At 44.0% G+C, this 23,792-nt stretch overlaps 2 protein-coding genes across 3 annotated transcripts in view; one reads left to right on the top strand and one right to left on the bottom strand.

Moving 5' to 3' along the window:
• Positions 1-5,226, bottom strand: part of LOC142184145 (cytochrome P450 2A10-like) — a 30,861-nt gene extending 25,635 nt beyond the window's left edge. For both annotated transcript variants that reach the window (XR_012711805.1, XM_075258875.1), the window contains exons 1-2: positions 5,019-5,226; positions 2,946-3,108 (exon numbers count right to left, since the gene is read on the bottom strand). Coding sequence is in view for 1 of the 2 variants with exons in the window: in XM_075258875.1 (XP_075114976.1) it covers positions 2,946-3,108; positions 5,019-5,198 (343 nt within the window). In the remaining variant the exon portion in view is untranslated. The remainder of the gene's footprint in view (positions 1-2,945; positions 3,109-5,018) is intronic.
• Positions 5,227-8,904: 3,678 nt separating this feature from the next.
• LOC142184148 (cytochrome P450 2H1-like) lies at positions 8,905-23,212 on the top strand. Its single transcript, XM_075258879.1, has 9 exons — positions 8,905-9,155; positions 10,021-10,183; positions 15,876-16,025; positions 16,111-16,271; positions 17,430-17,606; positions 17,889-18,030; positions 18,861-19,048; positions 19,173-19,314; positions 21,071-23,212. The coding sequence occupies exons 1-9, from the start codon at positions 8,976-8,978 to the stop codon at positions 21,250-21,252; spliced, it is 1,485 nt and encodes a 494-aa protein (XP_075114980.1). The 5' UTR covers positions 8,905-8,975; the 3' UTR covers positions 21,253-23,212.
• Positions 23,213-23,792: the final 580 nt, after the last annotated feature.

Here is a 23,792-nt window from a genome sequence, read left to right as displayed (position 1 = left end):
CCCATTTTAAAACTTCACTTATTCATCTCATAAATGCTGCTTTATAGCGTTACCTAACCTTGCGCTGTCCATTCTTTACCTATATAGTGTTGTTCTCTGACTTTTTTAATGCGCTGTAATCTCGCGAGTTGTCTTTATTTATCACGCATGCGCTGTGTGAACACTCTCGCCGCAGACATGCTGAGTAATAGCTATTGCTGTCATCTCGTGATACACGGTGTCTTCCTTGCGCACCCGCAGTGGGTTCTCTTATACGGTGTGCAGATCGGCCATGTTATGGTTGCAGTTGTAGCTTTGCGAGAGACGTGATTTTATTTGCACATGCGCAATAGGTTCTCTATACGTGTCAGAGCGCGGCGCTTCAAAACAGATCCCATTTACTTCAATGGGTGCCGGCTTACGCGTGCTACACAATGAAATCAATGGGAGGCTTTGTAACCCCTTGATTTCAATGTGTAGTGCGCATAAGCCAGAACCCATTGAAGTTAATGGGATCTGTTTTGAAGCGCCGCGCTCTGACACGTGTTTACGTGTCTAAATGAGCGTCGCGTTACTTCGTGAGAATGGAGCCTAAAGGTGTAATCTATGCAACACTATACTTAATATAGATACTACAGTTCGGCTATGTGCACTTAGTTATACATGCCGAATTGTCCATTTTAAATCCTATTTATATTATAATTATATTCCCCTTCTGTGATTGGTCGTACTCTATGCCGCACTTACCTGGACGCTGGTTCACTCGGATGTGTTTTCCTTCTTTCTCTTTTTTTCATTTGATTAATGTGTTTTTACTATTTATATAAGTAAACTTTGGTTGTATTTTTATGTAATTGGTTTTTGGCAGCCTTGGCTTATTTTTTGGCAGACGTACTGGTCCTATGCGTGGGGCCTCGCTTCCAGATGTACTGGGTTCCCTCCCTTCCTGGTCTCTAAACAGGAGGTTCTTGATAACCATCTCTTGGAAATCCAGGAACGTTCCCCTCTGGCCTGCACATCGGAATAACACGTACGCATTGTGCATTGCCATCTGTACAATGTGCACAGCCAGTTCTTTATTCCACACCCGTGATTTGCACATGGCGCTGTAGGGCTTCAGGACTTGATCTGACAAGTCTACCCCTCCCATGTACCTATTGTAGTCCAGGGTGCAGTCTGGTTTGGGGGTCTCTGTACTGGTACCTCGTACTGGTACATGGGTGCTGGTGTGGCCATGTATTGTTGTCAATACAAGGACTTCTCTCTAGTCCTTGACACACACTACATTGCTGGTACATTGAGCCCTGCTCTCTCGCCCTCTGAGCGTTTGCCCAAGCAGGGTCTTAGGGAGGCCTCTCTGATTATTTCGGGTGGTGCAGTATTTCTGGCTATTGAAGAGTGCCACGCTGGTATAACAATTATCCAGGTAGAGGTGGTGACCCTGGTCCAGCAGTGGGTGTAGCAAATCCCACACAGTTTTGGCAGTAAGTCTCAGGAAGGAGGGGCAATCTGGAGGATCAATTCTGGTGTCCTTCCCTTGGTATATCCTAAATCTGTAGGTATACCCTGATGCACTCTCGCACAGCTTACACATCTTCACGCCATACCTTGCCCTCTTGCTTGGCAGATATTGGCATAATTTAAGCCTCTCTTTAAAATGTACCAGCGATTCATCTATAGAAATATACTTCTCTGGGGTGTACGCTTGGACAAACCGGCCACTGAAATGGTCTACTAGGGGTCTCAATTTATAAAAGCGATCAAAACTGGGGTCATGACGGGGTGGGCACTGCTCATTGTCTGCATAGCGCAGGGATCGAAGTATAGTCTCATAGCGCGTCCTGGACATTGTAGTGCCATATAATGGGGTGTAGTATAATATGGCCGTGCTCCAGTAGTCTCTAAGGGACGGCTTTTTCACAAGCCCCATGTTTATCAGGAGTCCCCAGAATGTGGACATTTCATTTACTGTTACAGGGGTCCACCTGTGGGGTTGTGAAAGAAATGCACCAGGGTTTTTGGGTTTGTACTGTTGGGCGCACAGATCAGTCTGCACCACCATGAGCTCTATGAGGTCCTCAGAGAAAAAAAAAAATTAAAGAAAACAAATTCTCTGAGCCCTGCCGTGTCACATGTAATCCCTGAGGTGCCTGTGTACTCGGGGATCTGGGGAACATAGTTCTCAGGAACCAAAGTCCAAATGGGGCCACTTTGCTCTGGGCTTTGTACAGTGCTGTCACTCCTTTCTGGGGTCTCAAGTGCAGAGGGTCTGGGGCGTCTTCTTGGGGGTCCCTCATCATCATCATCATGACTTGACAAATGATGATAAATAAAAAAGTATAGCCCCATCAGAAGATTCGCTTTCAGAGATGAGAAATGCATACGTCTCTTCAGCGGTAAAGGAGCGCTGGGACATTTTGGTATGAAATGTTGGTGTGGCACCCTCATACAAATTCTCCATTAAAATCAATGAGTCGCTGCTACACCGCCACTGATAATGCAGCATATACAGCGTATCTCTCTAGGACATAAGGGAAGGAAGATCGGAGATTCGCTGACAAGATATACCAGTCATCCTCAGCAATCACTGAATATCACCATCTCCTAAAATATAAAGCACCACTGGTACGCTATGTTATCGCCAGTATGCTAGTGAAACTTACAAGGGATAGACAGAAAAAGACTGACTCAACAGTCCGTGTACAATAGGAACCACATTGGTCCTAATAGCCTAAAGCCTCTACGGTCTACGCGTTTCTCCTAGATTGTACAGGTCCATCAGGAGTAATTAGGGTAATCAGAAAAAAAGGGATTAATGTATGTGAACCCCGACCACCAGACTGAGCTTATAGTGTAATAGGGACTCCAGGTGACACTCCCTTTAAGTTCTGCACAGAGGTCCTATCTATGGCCATTACTTTTGCCTCCTAACATTTTTATTCAAGAAGCAAAGACAAATTACTCACCATAGTTCTTGTAGTGAAAATCAAAACTAGGTATATCCCCGCGAGCTAAGAAGTCCTCGCCTCTGTCCACGTAGACTTCTCTCACAGCTTTGTATCCTGTGACCACTATGACCGGCCGGGACCCCAGATAAATGGTGAACACCTCTCCGTACTTCTCACTGAGCTGGATGGAAATCAATCATATATAAGGTCACATCATAGCCGTCCTCTTCCACCAGGGAATAAGAGTAACATGATATGTCTTGTAATGGAAATGAACTGATAGTGATATCACATTGATATGGAAGCCATGATAAGAGCGAGATCTGTCAGAGCAACCCTGGAAGAAACTGCTGCCAACTCAGAGTCAGCGGTGGATCCAAACTCCAGGTTATTTAAACTGGAAAAGTCCCAAAATTACCAAAATATCCCTTCCCCCACACCTAGACACAAGTCAGTCAATCCTCAGAAAGGACTCTCATTGTCCTGCAGTGGTCCACATGATATTCTACAACTGTATAATATATTACTGTGAGATACATACATGAGACAGCCTGTGATATACATACATGAGACAGCCTGTGATATACATACATGAGACAGCCTGTGATATACATACATGAGACAGCCTGTGATATACATACATGAGACAGCCTGTGATATACATACATGAGACATCCTGTGATATACATACATGAGACAGCCTGTGATATACATACATGAGACAGCCTGTGATATACATACATGAGACAGCCTGTGATATACATACATGAGACATCCTGTGATATACATACATGAGACAGCCTGTGATATACATACATGAGACAGCCTGTGATATACATACATGACACATCCTGTGATATACATACATGAGACATCCTGTGATATACATACATGAGACAGCCTGTGATATACATACATGAGACAGCCTGTGATATACATACATGAGACAGCCTGTGATATACATACATGAGACATCCTGTGATATACATACATGAGACAGCCTGTGATATACATACATGAGACAGCCTGTGATATACATACATGAGACAGCCTGTGATATACATCCATGAGACAGCCTGTGATATACATACATGAGACAGCCTGTGATATACATACATGAGACAGCCTGTGATATACATACATGAGACAGCCTGTGATATACATACATGAGACATCCTGTGATATACATACATGAGACAGCCTGTGATATACATACATGAGACAGCCTGTGATATACATACATGACACATCCTGTGATATACATACATGAGACATCCTGTGATATACATACATGAGACAGCCTGTGATATACATACATGAGACAGCCTGTGATATACATACATGAGACAGCCTGTGATATACATACATGAGACATCCTGTGATATACATACATGAGACAGCCTGTGATATACATACATGAGACAGCCTGTGATATACATACATGAGACAGCCTGTGATATACATCCATGAGACAGCCTGTGATATACATACATGAGACAGCCTGTGATATACATACATGAGACAGCCTGTGATATACATACATGACACATCCTGTGATATACATACATGAGACATCCTGTGATATACATACATGAGACAGCCTGTGATATACATACATGAGACAGCCTGTGATATACATACATGAGACAGCCTGTGATATACATACATGAGACATCCTGTGATATACATACATGAGACATCCTGTGATATACATACATGAGACAGCCTGTGATATACATACATGAGACAGCCTGTGATATACATACATGAGACAGCCTGTGATATACATACATGAGACAGCCTGTGATATACATACATGAGACAGCCTGTGATATACATCCATGAGACAGCCTGTGATATACATACATGAGACAGCCTGTGATATACATACATGAGACATCCTGTGATATACATACATGAGACATCCTGTGATATACATACATGAGACAGCCTGTGATATACATACATGAGACAGCCTGTGATATACATACATGACACATCCTGTGATATACATACATGAGACATCCTGTGATATACATACATGAGACATCCTGTGCTTAGATACTACACTCACAATCACCATAGACTTACCTTCAGCAGAGATTTCACCAGGTCTCCTTTGCCTAGCTGTAGGAAGTTCCCCAGTATCGGCAGGGGGGTTGGTCCAGGGGGTAAGTTTCTTTTTCCCCAGAAATGCCTTAAACTTATATATAATACGAGACAAGACAAGGCAGCTGTAAGGAGGAGAGTGACATCTTCGGAGGAGAACATCCTGACTGCTGCTCGTCCTTCCAGATGACCTCTCTGCTTCAAGAGTTCTCAAGTGAATACTTAGCACTATGGGTGGGGTTGGCATTGCTTGCTTTGACTTGTGTTATTTTTTTAATTCAGAACGTTCTTAGAAACTATTTATGTAAAAGAACTTTAATCTGGGTCATTTATGGGATCCTCGGGAAGGATTGCGCAAATATAGACAGTAGGAGCTATTATGCAAAATACAGTTCCCTGTGCACCCTATGTACTGTAGTAAGACAGACAAAAAGAGCTGCAACCCTGTGGTGGAACTGCAACCCCTGTACTAGAGCTACAACCCCCTGCACACAAGCTACAACCCCTGTACAAGAGCTACAACCCCTATTGTAAAGCTGCGACCCCTGTTCTACAACTGCAACCTCTGTACTAGAGCTACAACCCCCTGTACACAAGCTACAACCCCTGTACAAGAGCTACAACCCTATAGTAAAGCTGCGACCCCTGTTCTACAACTGCAACCCCTGTACTAGAGCTGCAACCCCCTGTATACAAGCTACAACCCCTGTATAAGAACTACAACCCCTATAGTAAAGCTGTGACCCCTGTTCTACAACTGCAACCCCTGTACTAGAGCTGCAACCGCCTGTACACAAGCTACAACCCCTGTATAAGAGCTACAACCCCTATAGTAAAGCTGCGACCCCTGTTCTACACCTGCAACCCCTGTACTAGAGCTGCAACCCCCTGTATACAAGCTACAACCCCTGTATAAGAGCTACAACCCCTATAGTAAAGCTGTGACCCCTGTTCTACAACTGCAACCCCTGTACTAGAGCTGCAACCCCCTGTATACAAGCTACAACCCCTGTATAAGAGCTACAACCCCTATAGTAAAGCTGTGACCCCTGTTCTACAACTGCAACCTCTGTACTAGAGCTACAACCCCCTGTACACAAGCTACAACCCCTGTACAAGAGCTACAACCCTATAGTAAAGCTGTGACCCCTGTTCTATAACTGCAACCCCTGTACTAGAGCTGCAACCGCCTGTACACAAGCTACAACCCCTGTACAAGAGCTACAACCCCTATAGTAAAGCTGTGACCCCTGTTCTACAACTGCAACCCCTGCACTAGAGCTACAACCCCCTGTACACAAGCTACAACCCCTATATAAGAGCTACAACCCCTATAGTAAAGCTGCGACCCCTGTTCTACAACTGCAACCCCTGTACTAGAGCTGCAACCCCCTGTACAAGAGATACAACCACTTGATATCAACATCATCCAGTCTATCTGGGATGACATGAAGAAACAGACGGATTAGAGCAAGCAACATCCACAGGAGTTCTGGGCCTAGTTCTCCAAGATGGCGGTGGGAACAACTTCCCTGCCCAGTTCTGCCAAAAACTGTCTGCAAGTACCGAGAAGAAGGCAAAGGGCAAAGGTCACACCATATATTGATGGAATTTACATTTTTCTTTTCTTCATTCACAAAAATAAACTATTAACCCTTCTATTACTTGAAAGCATTCTTACTTTAAAGCATTGCTTTGCACTTGACTAAAACATTTGCACAGTGTTGTATGAGCAAAAAATCTTCCAGTGCCTTAGGAGAGGGAATGGAAAAAAAATGGGTGTATGTCTCTTTAAGACTGTTGAATTTGGGTTGCCCGCATCCTCCACCATATGTAGGGTAGATAGCTTGGTAGAAGCGGTGATGCAGACCCAACCAGTCAGAAACAGGGACAAAAATCTTGCAGAAAAACTGGTTTATTTGAAAAAAAAAAAAACCCCAGCAAAATAAGAAAACCTTTACGTCAGGCACAGGATAAGCAAACTAAAACAAAGCCTTAACTTCAGGCATAAAGATAAAACAAAACCTGCTCGTCTGAGCATTAACTAAAAAGAAAATACTAACTGCATGTGTGGCTGCAATAGTTGCAAAGTTTGGGATGAACCTGTGATAATACCCAGAAAAGCTCTCACTTGCTTATTATTTAAGGGTCAGAGCCAATTGTGAATGGCCTCCATTTTATTAACCTGGGGTTTTATTACTCCTCTTCCAATTACATACCCCAGGTATCTGGCCTCTTTAAGTCCCAAAACACACTTCTTTGGGTTGACTGTTAAACCGGCTGCTCGGAGGGAATTTAGCATGTCTTGCAACTTTGGTAAGTGACTTTCCCAGTCCGTACTAAAGATGACAATGTCATCTAGGTATGCTGAAGCGTACCTTCAATGGAGCTTAAGGACTTTGTCCATCAATCTCTGGAAAGTTGCTGGAGTCCCATGTAAACCAAATAGAATGGTCACATATTGGAATAAACCTTCAAATGTAGTTTTTTCTCTGGCCTTCTCAGTAAGCGGCACCTGCCAGTAGCCTTTGGTTAAGTCGAGGGTGTAGAAATACATGGCATGTCCAACCTATTGATTAACTCATCGACTCTGGGCATTGGGTAGGCATCAAACTTTGAAACTGCATTCAGCTTACAGAAATCATTACAGAACCTTATGGAACCATCTGGCTTAAGAAACAAAACGATGGGATTGGACCAGTCACTCTTAGATTCCTCAATTACCCCAAGTGCCTACAGATCTTTGACCTCCTTAGATATGGCTTGTCTACAAGCTTCAGGTATCGATCTTAGATGAACCCATACCTGCGGCTCGGTGACAATGTCATGTTCTATCACACGGGGGCTTCCAGGTGACTCAGAAAACACATCATTATTTCTTTGCGCCAACTCTTTTGTCTCCTGTTTTTGTGCCTAAGACATGGTCTCTGCTATTTGTACCTTGGGTGAAGCCTTACCAGGAGTATTTAACCCTTCAGTAATAACCGTGCCAGGTGTGTCTTCCGCTGCCAATGTTTCCCTGTCCTTCCAGGGCTTCAGTAAATTTATGTGGTATATTTGTTCGGGCTTCCTCTTGCCTGGCTGGTAGATGATATAGTTTACTTTCCACTGTAGGAATCAACACCAACACCCGATCATCTGGACTAAAGGTTCTAAGTTTTTGCCGTTCTGTTATAGACACAGCTTGAGTATAATAATAGTCTTTGTGGGGCGCGCGCCGTCACTTACCGATCCCGGCCCGGCCAGGATCGGTAAGTAAATAGAGCCCGTTACCGGATGGAATACCTCCAGCCAGTAACGGCCTATTAAGAAAAAAGAAAAAACTGCGGCGGTAGCGGCTGTCACCGGGCCCCTAATGTCCGGGGCCCTGTCCGCTGCTTCGTGGTAGTTGCGCCACTGTACTTTACTCATTATTGGTTATGTTAAGTACTTCGTTCCAGTTTTTCTTGTATTTGGTTTATGGTTTTGGACTTCGAAGTGCGAGTTTTATTCCTGTGCCTATATATTATTTGGGTGACACTTTTTGTTAGAGGAATTATTTCCCATGTTCCCAATTATGCCATGGGACCACATATGGCAGGAATCTGGGGGAGATATACTATGACTCCAAATGTCCCCACTTCTAGTCTACGTTTCTATGTTTCTGCTTCCTCCTTCTCATGTAACTTGTGATACTGCTACATGTTTTATTGTTATATTATTATACAGCCCTTTCTAACTCTTGCGATAAGTTCTATCAATGCAGCTCTTGTCCATTCTCTTTCTGAAGCTTCACTTCCCTCTTTTCGGGTAGGAGGCCCCTGCATGTTACATAACGTTATTGTCCTTGGCAATGAGAATTCAGAAACTTTACACCGAGGCAACAAAACACTGGACTTATTCCCCAGACTGTTCACTCCGGGATAGATCCGAGCAGAGTCCAGACGCAATATCCACCGGATGGCTACAAGTATGGAGACGACGCTTCTCCTAACAATTGCTGTCACTCTCCTGATTTACCTCCTGAAATGGTGGAAGAAGAAAGACCCAGAAAATCTTCCCCCAGGACCCCGACCCCTGCCACTGCTTGGGAATATTTTCCAGATCAACCTTACAGAAATGCACCACGATTTGGTCCAGGTACAGTATGGGGATTATGACAGCTAGACACTAAGATCAAGAAGGTTGTATAGGATTAGAAAAAAATTATGAATCATCCCTTTAAGTGCAGTGTTAGATGTAATACAAGACATGGCCCGTGACCAGGTGTGGCGCTGTTTATCTAATCCTATACAACCCCTTTTAGTAATGTAGAATCAAGACTTCTAGTGCACCGAAGACACAAGGATATTCCCATCTCAGCAAATCACTACGGGAATGGGAATAACTGTGTCCGAGTCTCAACCTCTAGGGCAGGAGTTACATGAACAACCAAACACTTCTACTCTCTTGTGTTCCCATATAGATGAATGGGATCAGCGGAATCAGCGCAGCGCATTTAGTTACTTTGTTTCCATAACAGTAAAGCTACAGCCACGTTGTATCTCAGCTGTGCGGTCTCCATAGCTCGCATTCACCTCTATGGAATTTAGGGGAACACGACAACAGTGCTCAACTGTCCCCATACGTCCCGCCATAGGGTTCTGGATATAGGAGCAGTAATTCCAATCTTGGCAATGATTTAACCCCTTACCAGCCACACTGATTTGAACACTGGTACACCTTGAAATATATCCAAAATTTACAGCGAAGAAACTTTCAGTCCTAGTTGTTATATGCATAGTCCTTAAAGGGACTGTCTAGTTTAGAAAATCTATTGTCACGCACTCTATTGTATAATGTTGAGTTAATAGGAGCAGCTCCTCTACCAGTCCTCTGTGTAGGGTCCGCATCTCTTCACCATACAATGAGTGACTGCAGGAGATTTTATGTCTTTATATTCTGTGCTATAAGCTTCTCCTTCAGTTTTGTGATCTCTTTCCTTCTTCTGTCGTCGTTCCTGCAGCTCAGTAAGAAGTACGGCCCTGTGTACACCATTCAGTTTGTTCACCTCCGCTCGGTCATATTGGTGGGGTTTGACACTGTTAAGGAAGCTCTTGTTGACTGCGGCGATGCATTTAATGACAGAGGAATACTTGAGATCCTCACTCTACTGTTTGGAAACTATGGTAGGACTTCTTTCTGTCCATGTCGATGGTTTATTTGATGCCCCCTAAGTACAGTATATCAATGTGGGCAGTAACAGTATTGGTGAGGCTATATCCCGTAGGTAAATCGTCAGTACTACCGCTATTACTATACTGGATGTAAATATTTTCCTATATACTATCGGCTCTATCAGCTTCAGGAATCTGCGCATGAAATGTCTGCAGACCAGCTGCCAAATGCCCAAAGCTTCGAGAGCTTTGATCTCCTTAAACTAGGGATAGAGCTAAGGAGACCTGGGGGTAACTAAAGAGGTCACCACCATCCACTCAGTCTGAGTTTTCAGATTTTAAGACATATCTTTAGGTCAGGGCTGCAATATCGTATTGGTAGTTGCCCATCATCCTCTTCACTACTTGCCAAGCACAGCGCCATACATTGTGTAGTGGCTGTGCTCGGTATTTCAGATCAACCACATTCACTTGAATGGAGCTGAACTTATAATAGGCGATGTGACCAATAAAGATGATATCGGATATGGCACAGGTGTCAGAGGTGGCAGTCAGAGCCCTCTCTGTGGGCACCCATCTGTGGAGCAGATTATACTGTGTGGGGCCAGTTTGCAGCAGATTACACTGTGTGGAGCAAATTGTACTGTGTATCGGCAACTGTGGAGCAGATTGTACTGTGTGGGCACCCTTCACTATTTTTATCACATAATATCTGTTGTAAAGCAGACAAGTGATATTATTACAGACCGTTTGTAACTGTCCCCAAATGTGGATCCGCACAGTATTAAAGGGGTTGGCCACTTTATAACTAACAGTGTGTAATGTGTAGCCCAAAGATAAATAATAAACTTTCTCATAGACATTCATTTTCAATTCTACACCTGTCTCTTTATTTTTGAAGCCACGCCCCCCCCCCGCTTACCTGGTTCTGCCATCTCCCTGACACTCCTCCTCTGACCACTGAGCTCCTGACATGGAGGGGCATCATGTGACCCAGCTTGACCATGTCACGTGTCTGTGCCTGCTCTTCTGCCTAGTCTTTCATTACTCAGCAAGGACCTTATGACGTCACAGTCACATGACTCTCTAGTCTTGTTACTGGGTAGGCGTGTCTGTGATTGCAAGAAGGTCCTTGCACATGTAATAAATTTGTATCCCATTGCAGTGGAGGAACATGCAGAGATGTGAGGTGCCTGGTGTAATGTGGGGATGTGGAAGATGTGGGCTGCACTGTGTAGTGTGGGTGAGATGTAGGGTGCATGGTGTGGAGGGGAGGACAAATCTGGGGGATAGATCTGGGCTGCATTGTGTAGTGGGGCTGAGAGATGTAGGTGCATGGTGTACTGTGGGGGGGAGGGGCAGATCTCAGGTGCATGGTGTACTATGGGGTAAGAGTTGTAGGATGCATGTTGTAGTGTGGAGGTGGAGAGATGTGGGGTGCATTATATAATGTGGGGGAGATGTGGGGTGCATTGTCTAATGGTGAGAGATATGGGGTGCACAGTGTACTGGGGGGGGGCAGATTTAGGGTGCATTGTGTAGTGGGGGTGAGAGATGTAGGGTGCATGAAGTACTGTGGGGGGGAGATCTTGGGTGCATGGTGTACTATGGGAGTTGTCAGGTGCATGTTGTAGTGTGGAGGTGGAGAAATGTGGGGTGCATTGTATAATGTGGGGTGTAGTGTGTACTGTGGGGGGAGAGATGTGGGGTGCATAGTAGAGAGGCACGTGGAGCGCTGGGGTGTGGTTCTGTGTGCTCCTTGCACTGAAGGTACATTCAGGAAGGGGGGGGGGGGGGGGTTGGCGATGCACAAGAGGCTCATGCAGAGTGGAGGAATCTTTCATATCTGTGTTAGGGCTAGTTAATATGGGAACATGGAGGTGGATTTTGTTTGCAGAATCCACGTCATAATCCGCCTCCATACAATGATAGTCTATGTAGAGGGCTTGGTTTTTTTTTTTTCACTAGCGTTTTTTTTTACTCTAGATGGAAAAAAAAGCGACATGACCTTTCTTCAGGCGTTTTCCGCCTGAAGAAAGCAATAGAAGTGAATGCGAAGCACAAAACACGCGTTTTTTACCACATGGTTTTTTACAAAAAAAGTGCGGTAAAAACGTGATGCATTTTATACGGCCCGTTCTCTTTTAAGGGATGGGAAAACCGCCTGGCCTTGTTGGAAGCGGTTTTTACAAAAAAGCTCCACAAAAAGCGGGCCAAGGTCCCAAAAAACACTTTTTAATTAGGAAGCGTTTTTTTTCGGTGCCAGAATAAACCACACGTAATTTACGTGTGAACTAAGCCTTAGGTTTGCATGAGAGGCACAAAGAAACTGAAATATGCTGCAGTTTTTGCCGTGCTTTTACCACCACGTTGGGCTTCGGCCATAAAAGACACATGGGGAGCTGTGTGAAACTTGTTTGGAGTGTTCTGAGCTGTGGAGTGCTTATTAACACTATGGGGGTGCACTAGAAAGATATAGAATGCTTGTCTGGGGGTGCACAGGAAATATATGGCTATTGGTGAAATAACTGCTAGTAGTGCGGGGGTAGACTTACAGGGGTTATCCCCTACCCTGTGGGTATCTTGCAAGGGGGCGTATATCTTGTGAATAATGAACCGTCACTCGGTGATTAGGCTGGTGCTCGGAAATGGCGTCTCACGGCCATCATGATATGGTAAATGAAATTCCCGGCACTCTAAGTATGCTTCCAAAGTGAAGTTTTATTCCGACAAATAAACGTTTCGGTCTACAAGACCTTCCTCAGTGTGTCGGTAGAAAGAAGGAGGTATAGGAAGCCAAACAAAATGGATAGGGAGTCCTGGGCACTCATCCACCAGGACTCCCTATCCATTTTGTTTGGCTTCCTATACCTCCTTCTTTCTACTGACACACTGAGGAAGGTCTTGTAGACCGAAACGTTTATTTGTCGGAATAAAATTTCAATTTGGAAGCATACTTAGAGTACTGGGAATTTCATTTGCTATATCTTGCAAGGGGGGTCATAAGAATTTGAACTCTTCTCTGGAATTCTGGAAAGTCACTGGTGAGGACCTGGTCCTTCTGGAGTAGGGGATTTAGCCATTTTACTGTGAGCTACTACTTCAGTTCAGATCCTGACCACTAGAGGGGAAAAAGGTCCTGACCAGTAATGGGAAATAGATGACACTGAGGCGGCTAATACGATAAGTGATAAGGACCAGGTCCTTACTGAGTATAGTATTTAGTCACAACCCTATTGTAATCGATGGTGTTCGGTGGCATTTTATTGAATTTAGCGCTAAAGAAGGTGTTTTGGGGCTCCATTCAAATTGGATGAATCATAGCGGCCCTCAGAGGCTATTAGTTGTGCAGGACCCCTAGGATTCAGCCCAGTGTTGTGACAGTGACAGCCATTGTGAGCGGTGCATTCTGCTAGCCGGAGGTGCTGAGGTAAATGAAGCTGTGTGATCACATCCTATGTGTGGCCAGCGCTGTGATGCGCCTCAGCCTGGAATGCAGGCCAGGAGTTTTACTTTCAGTTTATTGATGTCCCGCCCACACAGGCCGGCTGAGCTCTCACTGCAATATCTCATTTTAATGGGGAACAGGTAAAATAAATTTCATTTTTACAGCACCTTTGTCCTATAACCATCTTTCTGAGTTGCCTGGGGCACTGTGGTTTTTTCAGCTTAAGGGTGGCCAACCCCTTTAAGGTTAAATTGCCATGTTGGCACTTTGTGATAAATCAGTGGGTTTTGAGTTGCCACTCGGTCTCTAAAAGTTTCGCCATCACTGCTATAGGTCATCGGTATTTTATTCCTGGAAATCCACTTTAAAGGGCTCGGCCACTTTTAGACCAATATTGAGAGAAATGTTATAGTTTATATAATAAAAAGTTGTACAATTGTCCAATATACAGGGTGGGCCATAAGTCCCGCACCACCCCTATAAAATGAGAACCACGTGAAATTTAGTAACCAAATGTCATGATATATGGTTTGGCAGTGGGGGAAAAAATTTTAGGCTATGTTACCAAGTTGGCGGCCATCTTGAAATCCGCCATCTTGGATGCAACTGTACTTTTTCAAATGGGAAGGGGGTGTTGTGATACATCAAATCGATAGAGAATTTGATGAGGAATTCAAAGGTGTGCTTGGTTTTGACATATCTTTATTCCTTCACATTTTTGTGTGGTATGACTCTCTCTCACACAGCTCACAGAATGTGCTCAAAATGTTGTCCATGTGGGGAAGTGAACAAGCAAAACCACCGCTATTGGTCGGATAGTAATCCACATTGGACAGATCCCTCAAAGTTAGTTGGTAAACAGAAAATCATGGTGTGGTATTTGGGCTACAAAGATAGTGGGTCCATTCGTCAGCAGGGGTACTCTTAATGCTGAGGGGTATCTGGAGTTGCTCCGGGATGATGCGTTTCCTTCACTGTGCACGGAACAAGTCACCTTTCCTGAATTTTACTAAGATGGTGCACCTCCCCATTATGGATGTAACGTTCGTGAATTCCTGGACGAACAATTCCTTGGGAAATGGATCGGTCGTCGTGAGCCAGTGGAGTGGCTCCCATGTTCACCTGATCTGACCCCATTGGACTTTTATTTGTGGGGTCACTTGAAGGCGTTGGTTTATGCAGTGAAAATCCACAACGTGGAACACCTGGAATAGCGAATCATTGAGGCCTGTCAAAGCATTACCGCTGATGTGTTACGTGCAGTGCATCGGGACTGGGAGAAGAGAATTGCATTGACAATTCAAAACAATGGACAGCATTTTGAGCACATTCTGTGAGCTGTGTGAGAGTCATACCACACAAAAATGTCAATAACATGTCAAGGAATAAAGATATGTCACAACCAAGCACACCTTTGAATTCCTCATCAAATTCTCTATCGATTTGATATATCACAACACCCCCTTCCCATTTGAAAAAGTACAGTTGCATCCAAGATGGCGGATTTCAAGATGGCCACCAACTTGGTAACATAGCCTAAAAGTTTTTCCCCCACTGCCAAACCATATATATGACATTTGGTTACTAAATTTCACGTGGTTCTCATTTTATAGGGGTGGTGCGGGACTGATGGCCCACCCTGTAGTTTCTGTATCAATTCAGTGTCAATTGGTGATCATAGGGGACAGTGCCAGTGAAGAGTCCATTAAACCACAGCCATTAGCTTCTCTTATAATGTAGGAGGACAGATACAGTATAGACTATAGTGAATAATATGTAACACTAGGTATATTTCTCTTGGCTACCGATTTGACATTTCTAGTTGTTTTCATGGCTCTAGAGAGTCCGATCTACTTACTCTAGAGAAGCTTTTCAGCTTGGACCAGAATATAAAAAGTCTGCTAGAATAGTATTGGCTGACACTATCGGTTCTTAGGAAGCCGTTACTGAATCATGAGAGGTCACGAGGGATAAAAGATAAAACAATGTTTATTAGGAAATATAACTGAGTATTGCACAAGAACACGTGATATGTATTGCAAAGATAAAGTTATTCAAGGTTCACACTAGCGTTCACGTTTCCGTTGTTTGTCTGAATAATGAGCGGTCATCTGAGAATTCAGCTAATGTTCAGATGGGACAGCCACAAGTAACCTCACCGAATGCCATAGTGTTAGATAGTGTCCAGCTTCCGGATTCTGGTCTAGGTGCTGACTCTGTGAGGGCCATGCCAGTCTTTTCTGCTATATCTTTTAGGGGTTGTGATGAGCAATGGCGAAAGATGGAAGGCAATGCGGAGATTCTCTCTCATGACTTTGAGAAATTTAGGAATGGGTAAGAAGAGCGTTGAAATGAGAATCCAAGAGGAGGCCCAATGTCTTAGAGAGAGAATTATGCAAAACCAAGGTGGGTAAAGAATGGGATCGATTTTTTTTGGGTTACAATCTAATTTCTACATACTCTAGGATTATATCATGGCCTTTTTTTCTAGATAAGTCATTTAACCCAACCTACATTCTTGAACTGGCCGTTTCCAATGTGATATGTTCCATTGTGTTTGGTGAGAGATATGATTATGAGGATGAGAAGTTTCTGACCCTTTTAGCTTACAACAGAGAAATCTTCATGAGACTGAATTCACTGTCAGGTCAGGTAAATATTTTTAAGGTTCATTTAGCCTTGATCCCTCCAACCCCCCACGAACCTCATCACCTTTTTGGTAATAGAAGTCTTTACCAAGATCCCTACAAAAAAGTGAGATAGACTTGGTGGCCCTCGTCACATTATAACAGGTTAGACATCTTACACCTTTGTTCTTGTGTTGCCCTGTCAAGGAAAGTTATCTGTGTGTTAGGGAATAGCCAGATGATAATTCCCCAGAAGCTGCTGGTGAACCCTGGAGGGAGGGGCACAAGGGACAGTGAGCCCTAAACTGAAACCCCCCGCTTGCCCTTCCTATTGCCAGACCCTATCCTAGGTAATAGGCGACAACCACGAAGACAATCCCTCCCTGAATACGTGAAACACAAAACGCAGACAAGACGAACAACAACAAAGGGAGGTCAGGTAGCCAGGGTTCGGTAACAAGAGAGCGATGCAGTGCCAAATCGGAGTCAAGAGAATAGTCAGTAGGAAAGCCAGAGGTCAAGGATTAGCATACAAGTAAATAACAGCAAGAGAAACCAGAAAGCAAGGGCAATAACCGGCACCAGTGTGACTGTGAGCCAAGACTAAATAGGGAAGGAAGAACCCGCCCAGAACCTGACAGGAAGAAAAGCTGTCAATCACAGGCAAGACAGATTAACCACTTAATGAACAGAGGTAACCTTTGCAGAAGACTGGTGTGGTGCAAATCCAATTAAGGACTAGAGCCGTGTGCACACAGTGCAACTAAAAACCTTAAGCAGATTATCAAACTGCACACGCCTCCGGCGCCGCAGCACGCGAGCAGAGGGTGGCGCAGGGGCCCGAACAGGCAGAGATGTTACACTGTGTCCTTGGATATTATAGGGGTCGCAGGTCCTTGGAAATTTACAGCATTCCCGAAAATGCAGGTTGTACAATGAAAAGACTCAATAAATGGGCGTCCTACTGACTGACCCGGGCCACTGGCGTAATGCCTCCCTTGCTTTGTCACCAGGGAAAGGAAACGGGTGGCTTGTAACAAAATCGATGGGATATTTCACATCAATATTAGACAACCCAAAAACTATTGTCTCCACAACATTCAGTGCTAGTTTCAGGTACCTGGAGATCTTCGGACAGTCAAGTCCCAGGGGGTCAACCATCTAACCAATCCCTATTTTCCAGCTTCTCGGTATGTTCCCACGTTTGATGAAATGCCTTCCGGGACCGCACCAGAAAATCTTAACAAACAATATAAAGTTAAAAAAGTTTGTGAAGGAAATGGTGAAATCTCACAAGGAGACTCTCGATGAGAATTGTCCACGGGACCTCATTGACTGCTTTCTTTTAAAAATGGAAGAGGTAAGTGTCACCATGTGGACTATATCTTATCTCCATCTCAGTCATCGCCAGTCACCAGGTGCTTCAGAAGTCACCGAAGGTTTCTGCTTTACGCTGTTTCCATAAATTCTATAGCAGATATGGAAACACCGTAGCCTGGCCGGGCGTTGTACGCTCTTTCCTTAACACCTTACTACATGTATGGGACTTACAGAAGCAGCAGTGATCAGCCATATTCAACCAATCATGTTGAGGTTGAAGACATTGATTGAAATATGAGTAACGTAAAATCTTTCTTTACAGGAAAAAAATAATCCAGAAACTGAGTTCCGCGAGGAGAATTTATTGGGGACAGTAATTGATTTGTTTTTTGCGGGGACACAGACTATAAGTATGACATTGAGATATAGTTTCCTAATACTTCTCAAGCACCCAGAGGTGCAAGGTAAGATGTCTGTCTATGTGTCATACACTGCAGTCATGTGCATGTAGTCTAAAGAGGATCTAGGTCTTCAATTGAACATCCTTGTGTATCCGACACCTGGGACCAACCTCCCAAATGCCAATTATGCTTCACAAGTCAAGTGATGTCATGTTCATTGGTCATAATGTTTGACTTAATCCCAATTCCAGCTGCAATACCAAGCACGGCCACTGTACCCATGGATGGCACTATGCTTTGTAGATATTGAAGACACTGCAGTGCATTCCCGAAGCCTGCCACCCCTCCAAACAGAAGGCCTGGATGTCAGACCCCGGCCGAGCTTTACTTGATGACTAGGATTGAGCCGATCTTGCGGTTTCAGGATCGTTTTTAAAATCCAATTTTCGATCATTTTCCAGCTGATCCCAATCGTGAAATTTGCTCGATAGCTGATCAGGATCCGATCTTTCCCGATCAAGATCACTCAGCCCTATTAATGATATATACATGAATAGGGTTGAGACAATCTTGAGATTTCAGGATCGTTTTTAAAATCCAATTTCCGATCATTTTCCAGCCGATGCCAATTGTGAAATTTGCTTGATCCAATCCTTCCTGATCCCGATCTCTCAACCCTATTGATGACCTATCCTAAATAAACATCATAAATGATAAAGCCTAGAAAACCCTTTTATCACAGATTTCACAATTTGCAAAGCATTGGGTGAGACCAGTGATAGTCACAACAAAGGCTGCACGTAATACATCAGATTTCGTAGTAAATTTCACGGTGAATACACAAAGTTCCCTCAAGGTGGAATAATTTATGTTTGTTTGTTTCCATTTTACAGAGAAGATCCATAAAGAGATTGACCATGTGGTAGGTCAAAACCGATGTCCATCAGTAGAAGACAGGGCTAATATGCCGTATACAGATGCTGTTATCCATGAAATTCAGAGATTTGCCGATATTCTCCCTATAGGGCTGGCCCGGGCAGCAAGGCAGGACACGACCTTGAAAGGATTTCACATTCCCAAGGTAAAGTGCCAATAGCAGAGCAGTCCTCCACCACGAGTCTCTATGGTCTATAGTATATAGAGTGCATATACTCTCCATTATCATACAGTAGACTGAGCAGAAATGTATTGATCTTCTCCTCTAGGGAACAATGGTGGTTCCTATTATAACATCTGTTCTGAAAGACCCAAACCATTTCAAGAACCCAGAAGAGTTTGATCCTGGACACTTTCTTGATGAGAATGGTGGCTTTAAGAAGAATGACGCCTTTATGGTATTTTCTGCAGGTACTGTAGACCGGGTGTGAGTTCTAGCCAACCAAGGTTGCAAAAAAAGATAGTAATCTTGAGTCTGGGCCATAAATCCATTTACCACCTCCGTTTGATTCCCACCCATATAAAACTAGGAATTCTCCTGCCCCTTCCTAAAGTCGTTGACCATTTCTTAGTTTATTGAGCTCTCAGAATGATACGAGGTCTCATAACCAGGCCAGGACATGATAAAGATTAGTTTACCCTTAAACCAGTCCCTGTGGGCCAGTCCCGGTGTTGTGGCCACCCACTGGTACTGCAGTTTATCTCATTGAAGTCAATGGGAGTTGAGCTGCATTGATGGTGCCTGGCCACTATACAAGGCATGATTCCAACTGTCTTCAGCTCCGTCCAATATATTGTATGGGCATTGGACGCAGCCGCGAACAATTGTTCCCCCACAGGCCAGATATTACGTCCAAAATATCCTGTCCAACCTCTTTGATGTTTTATCAATCCCACTCACTAAGGCTCGGTTCACACCTGCACCTGTAATACATTCAGGGTTTCCATCCCAAAATCTGCAAGCAGGACTTTTCTCTGGAATTTTTTGGTCCCACGTGGACCTGGAGAATGAAAACCCAGATACAAGTGGGAACCTCGCATAATATACTGTACTTATGGAAGCTGCCCCAATGTGCACATTTTAGTGTCGTCCATTGCTCCAAGAAGCTCCATTTTGGTCAATTGGGTCAAGGGTCATTGGATCATCTCACTCTCCATCAGTTCTGACTTATAGTCGTATGTAGATAAGACACAGAATTCACCGATCACAAGAGATTATGTCAAATTATATCTACTCCCACCTCTGCACAATCACCTCTGCCCAGGTCACTTGCTCCAGACCTTTCCATCTATGGTCCATCTCCAGGGGATAGGAAGTCACTATTTTAGGATTAGTGGAAATAGATGGAATTGTTAGACTTTTAGTATTTGTTTTATAAAATATAGATAATGAGAATGGAAATGAAAAACAATATAAACAAAACATTCTTCAAAAACATGTTTAATATACAAAAGTGATTTGGAAAATTAGGTAATTTCCTGGCAAAACTTTATTGACCATGTCCTGGCAGCAGGTGGGATATGTAATGGCTACTTGGTTTTGGTTTAATCCAGTTCTGAGAGATTTGTCCCATTATCAGAACTATCTGCAGGTGTCTGACCCAGAGGCGCCCACTGCCGGAGCTCTGGTCATTCCTATAGACTTTGAATGGAATAGCCGAACACATAGACGCTGGCTATAGGACGCCATTCTCATGATCGTGAGAAACCTCGAAGTCAGAGGCTTATTCTGTAGGATTATCTTATATTCAGCATTAAGTTCAGAGTCTGTGAATGGGGGATAGTCACATGACCAATACTTTGACAGTACAAATATAGGTCATATTCTATTTCTGTCCATTTTCATGGATCGTTCCATACACTGCAATGTATGAGGGATCTCTGACAACATCTGTCCCTCAGGTGCAAACCGGCCATAAAGTATCTATAAAACCAGCCATTTTGCACCATGGTCGTGTGAACAGAGACTAAAGGTCAGTTTCTATTGGGAGGCTTTTTTTGGAGGCTGATTTTGAGGTGGTTTCAGCGTCAAAATCAGCACCAAAAAACTCTGAGTGCACTGACCGTAAGAGTTTTGAGTTATTTTACTCGGTGAAGATGATTTTGAAGTTGTCACAGATGGTCACCGATGACCCATATCCATATGTCCTGCCTTCCTCCTTCCCAGGTAAACGCATATGTTTGGGCATGACTCTGGCCCGCATGGAAATCTTCCTATTTCTTACGACGTTACTGCAGAAGTTCACATTGAAGCCCACCGTGGACCGAGAACTCATAGACATCAGACCAGAACCCAACACCAATGGCTCGCAACCTCATACTTACGAAATGTTTGCTGTCCCTCGCTGAATACTCATCGCATGATACGGTCAAATAACATACATGACATGCGCAACATGTATCTAAGGGTTAATGAGAAATAACTAGTTATGTCGACACAAAGTGGAATATTGATTAAGGCTGTATAGAATACTCCCTAACTAGTTCTTGCATAATTTGGAGGTGGCTTTGGGTCATTGTCCTGTTGTAGGATGAAATTGGCTCCAATCCGGCGCCCCCCACAGGGTATGGCATGGTGTTGCATAATGGAGTGATAGCCTTCCTTATTCCCAATTCCTTTTACCTTGTACAAATCTCCCCCTTTACCAGCCCATCCCATTCCCTCCACTATTGGCAGATAGCGTCAGGCTCTTCCAGCATCTTCTCAGTTCTTCTGTGTGACCCAAACACCTCAGACTTCCATTCTTCTGTCCATAAGACTTCTTTCCAATCTTCCTCTGTCCAATGTCTGTGTCTTTTGCCCATATGAATCTTTCCCTTTATTAGCCAGTCTCAGATTTGGCTTTTTCTTTGCCCCTCTGCCCTGAAGGCCGGCACCCTGGAGTCGCCTCCTCACTGTAGACGCTGACACTGGCGTTCTGCGGGTCCTATGTAATGAAGCTGCCAGTTGAGGACCTGTGAGGCGTCGATTTCTCAGACTAGGGACACTAATGTCCTTGTCTTGTTGCTCAGTTGTGCGGTGCGGCCTCACACTCGTCTTCTTACTCTGGTTAGAGCCTGTTTGTCCTCTGAAGGGAGGAGTACACACTCTTGTAGGAAATCTTCAGTTTCTTGGCAATTTCTTGCATGGAATAGCCTTCATTTCTAAGAACAAGTATAGACTGTCAAGTTTCCCATGAAAATTCTCTTTTTCTGGCCATTTTGGGAGTTTAATGGAACCAACAAATGTAATGCTCCAGATTCTCAACTAGCTGAAAGGAAGGTCAGATTTATCGCTTCTGTAACCAGCAGAACTCTTCTCAGCTGAGCTAACAGACTTGTACAAGGGTTTGCTAACCATTAGAGATGAGCGAATAGTATTCGAAACTCTAGTTTCGAATACCTCGCACCATAGGAATGAATGGAAGCGGCCGGCGCGCATCCGGCGCTTAACCCCTTGGTGTTCTTCCGCTTCCATTCATTCCTATGGAGCGAGGCATTCGTAATTAAAGTTTCGAATACTATTCGCTCACCTCTACTAACCATCCATTAGTCTTCTTACACAGTCAGCAAACACAATGGACCATTAGAAGACTGGAGTGATGGCTGCTGGGAATGGGCAAATATACACCCATGAAGATATTACATTACACATGACGTTCGCAGCTGAATAGTCATTGACCACAGTAACAAGATATAGAGGGGACTTCTGATTCATCTCCTGTTATCTGCATTGAAAAAAATAAACTGGGTTTCTCTTTCAAAAAAAGGAAATTTCGAAGCCGATGATTCATTCAGAGCTTGTTGTACAGTACATTCAGCGTTACCTTGTTCTGTTCCCAGAAATGCTGCATTGTGTCATTTACATGGTAAGGTACACGTGTATGTAATCCACAAGGCATGTGCAGGGAACATAGAAATCATTATTAGTGTTCTATGTGACCTTATAACTCTGATGGGGGAGGGACTGCAGCCAAAAGCCAAAATCACGGAATTTAATCCCATGCGTAAAACGTAACCTTTATTAAATTAATCAAAGTCCATCAGATAAACTTTAAATTCACAAGGTGGACTTTTTTATTTTAATTACCCGGGTAAGGGGTTTATTGTTATATTATCAGCCATTGTACTGGTGCAGTATTCAGTAGAGGACAGACTGGAGCTGATCTCGGAGTCCAGTCACTAGTGCAGGATATTCCCACAACTATCGTCTGCACAATCTATGGGGTTTATTCTGTTATATTTAATAAAGGTTAAGATTTATACATTACATTACATTCATTGTTTAAGTGAACTTAGTGGAATTTATTCTCAATAAAGCTAATTACAACCAAGAAACATCGGCTGTGTCACATGTCCAATACTATCCTATCTAGTATATACTAGAATAGAGGGGTATACGGTGTACAAAGCACACAGAAGGAAGCAGGACTCACAGGCTCTATATGAGTGGTGGGGGGAGCAGGACTCACAGGCTCTATATGAGTGGTGGGGGAGCAAGACTCACAGGCTTTCTATATGAGTGGTGGGGGGAGCAGGACTCACAGGCTCAATATGAGTGGTGGGGGGAGCAGGACTCACAGGCTCTATATGAGTGGTGGGGGAGCAGGACTCACAGGCTCTATATGAGTGGTGGGGGAGCAAGACTCACAGGCTTTCTATATGAGTGGTGGGGGGAGCAGGACTCACAGGCTCAATATGAGTGGTGGGGGGAGCAGGACTCACAGGCTCTATATGAGTGGTGAGGGGAGCAGGATTCACAGGCTTCCTATATGAGTAGCGGGGGAGCAGGACTCACAGGCTTTCTATATGAGTGGTGGGGGGGAACAGGACTCACAGGCTCTATATGAGTGGTGGGGGGAGCAGGACTCACAGGCTCTATATGAGTGGTGGGGGAGCAGGACTCACAG

The sequence above is a fragment of the Leptodactylus fuscus genome, chromosome 11 (genome assembly GCF_031893055.1).
Source record: "Leptodactylus fuscus isolate aLepFus1 chromosome 11, aLepFus1.hap2, whole genome shotgun sequence".
Classification (NCBI taxonomy): Eukaryota; Metazoa; Chordata; class Amphibia; order Anura; family Leptodactylidae; genus Leptodactylus; species Leptodactylus fuscus.
This window is presented reverse-complemented; position numbering and strand designations above follow the sequence as displayed.

Excerpts from the sequence above, each read along its gene's own strand:
- LOC142184148 (XM_075258879.1), top strand. The coding sequence starts at position 8,976 with ATGGCTACAAGTATGGAGACGACGCTTCTCCTAACAATTGCTGTCACT. Across the intron at positions 10,184-15,875 it reads TCTACTGTTTGGAAACTATG|GGGTTGTGATGAGCAATGGC; the intron begins GTAGGACTTCTT and ends TATATCTTTTAG. Across the intron at positions 18,031-18,860 it reads CAAGCACCCAGAGGTGCAAG|AGAAGATCCATAAAGAGATT; the intron begins GTAAGATGTCTG and ends TCCATTTTACAG.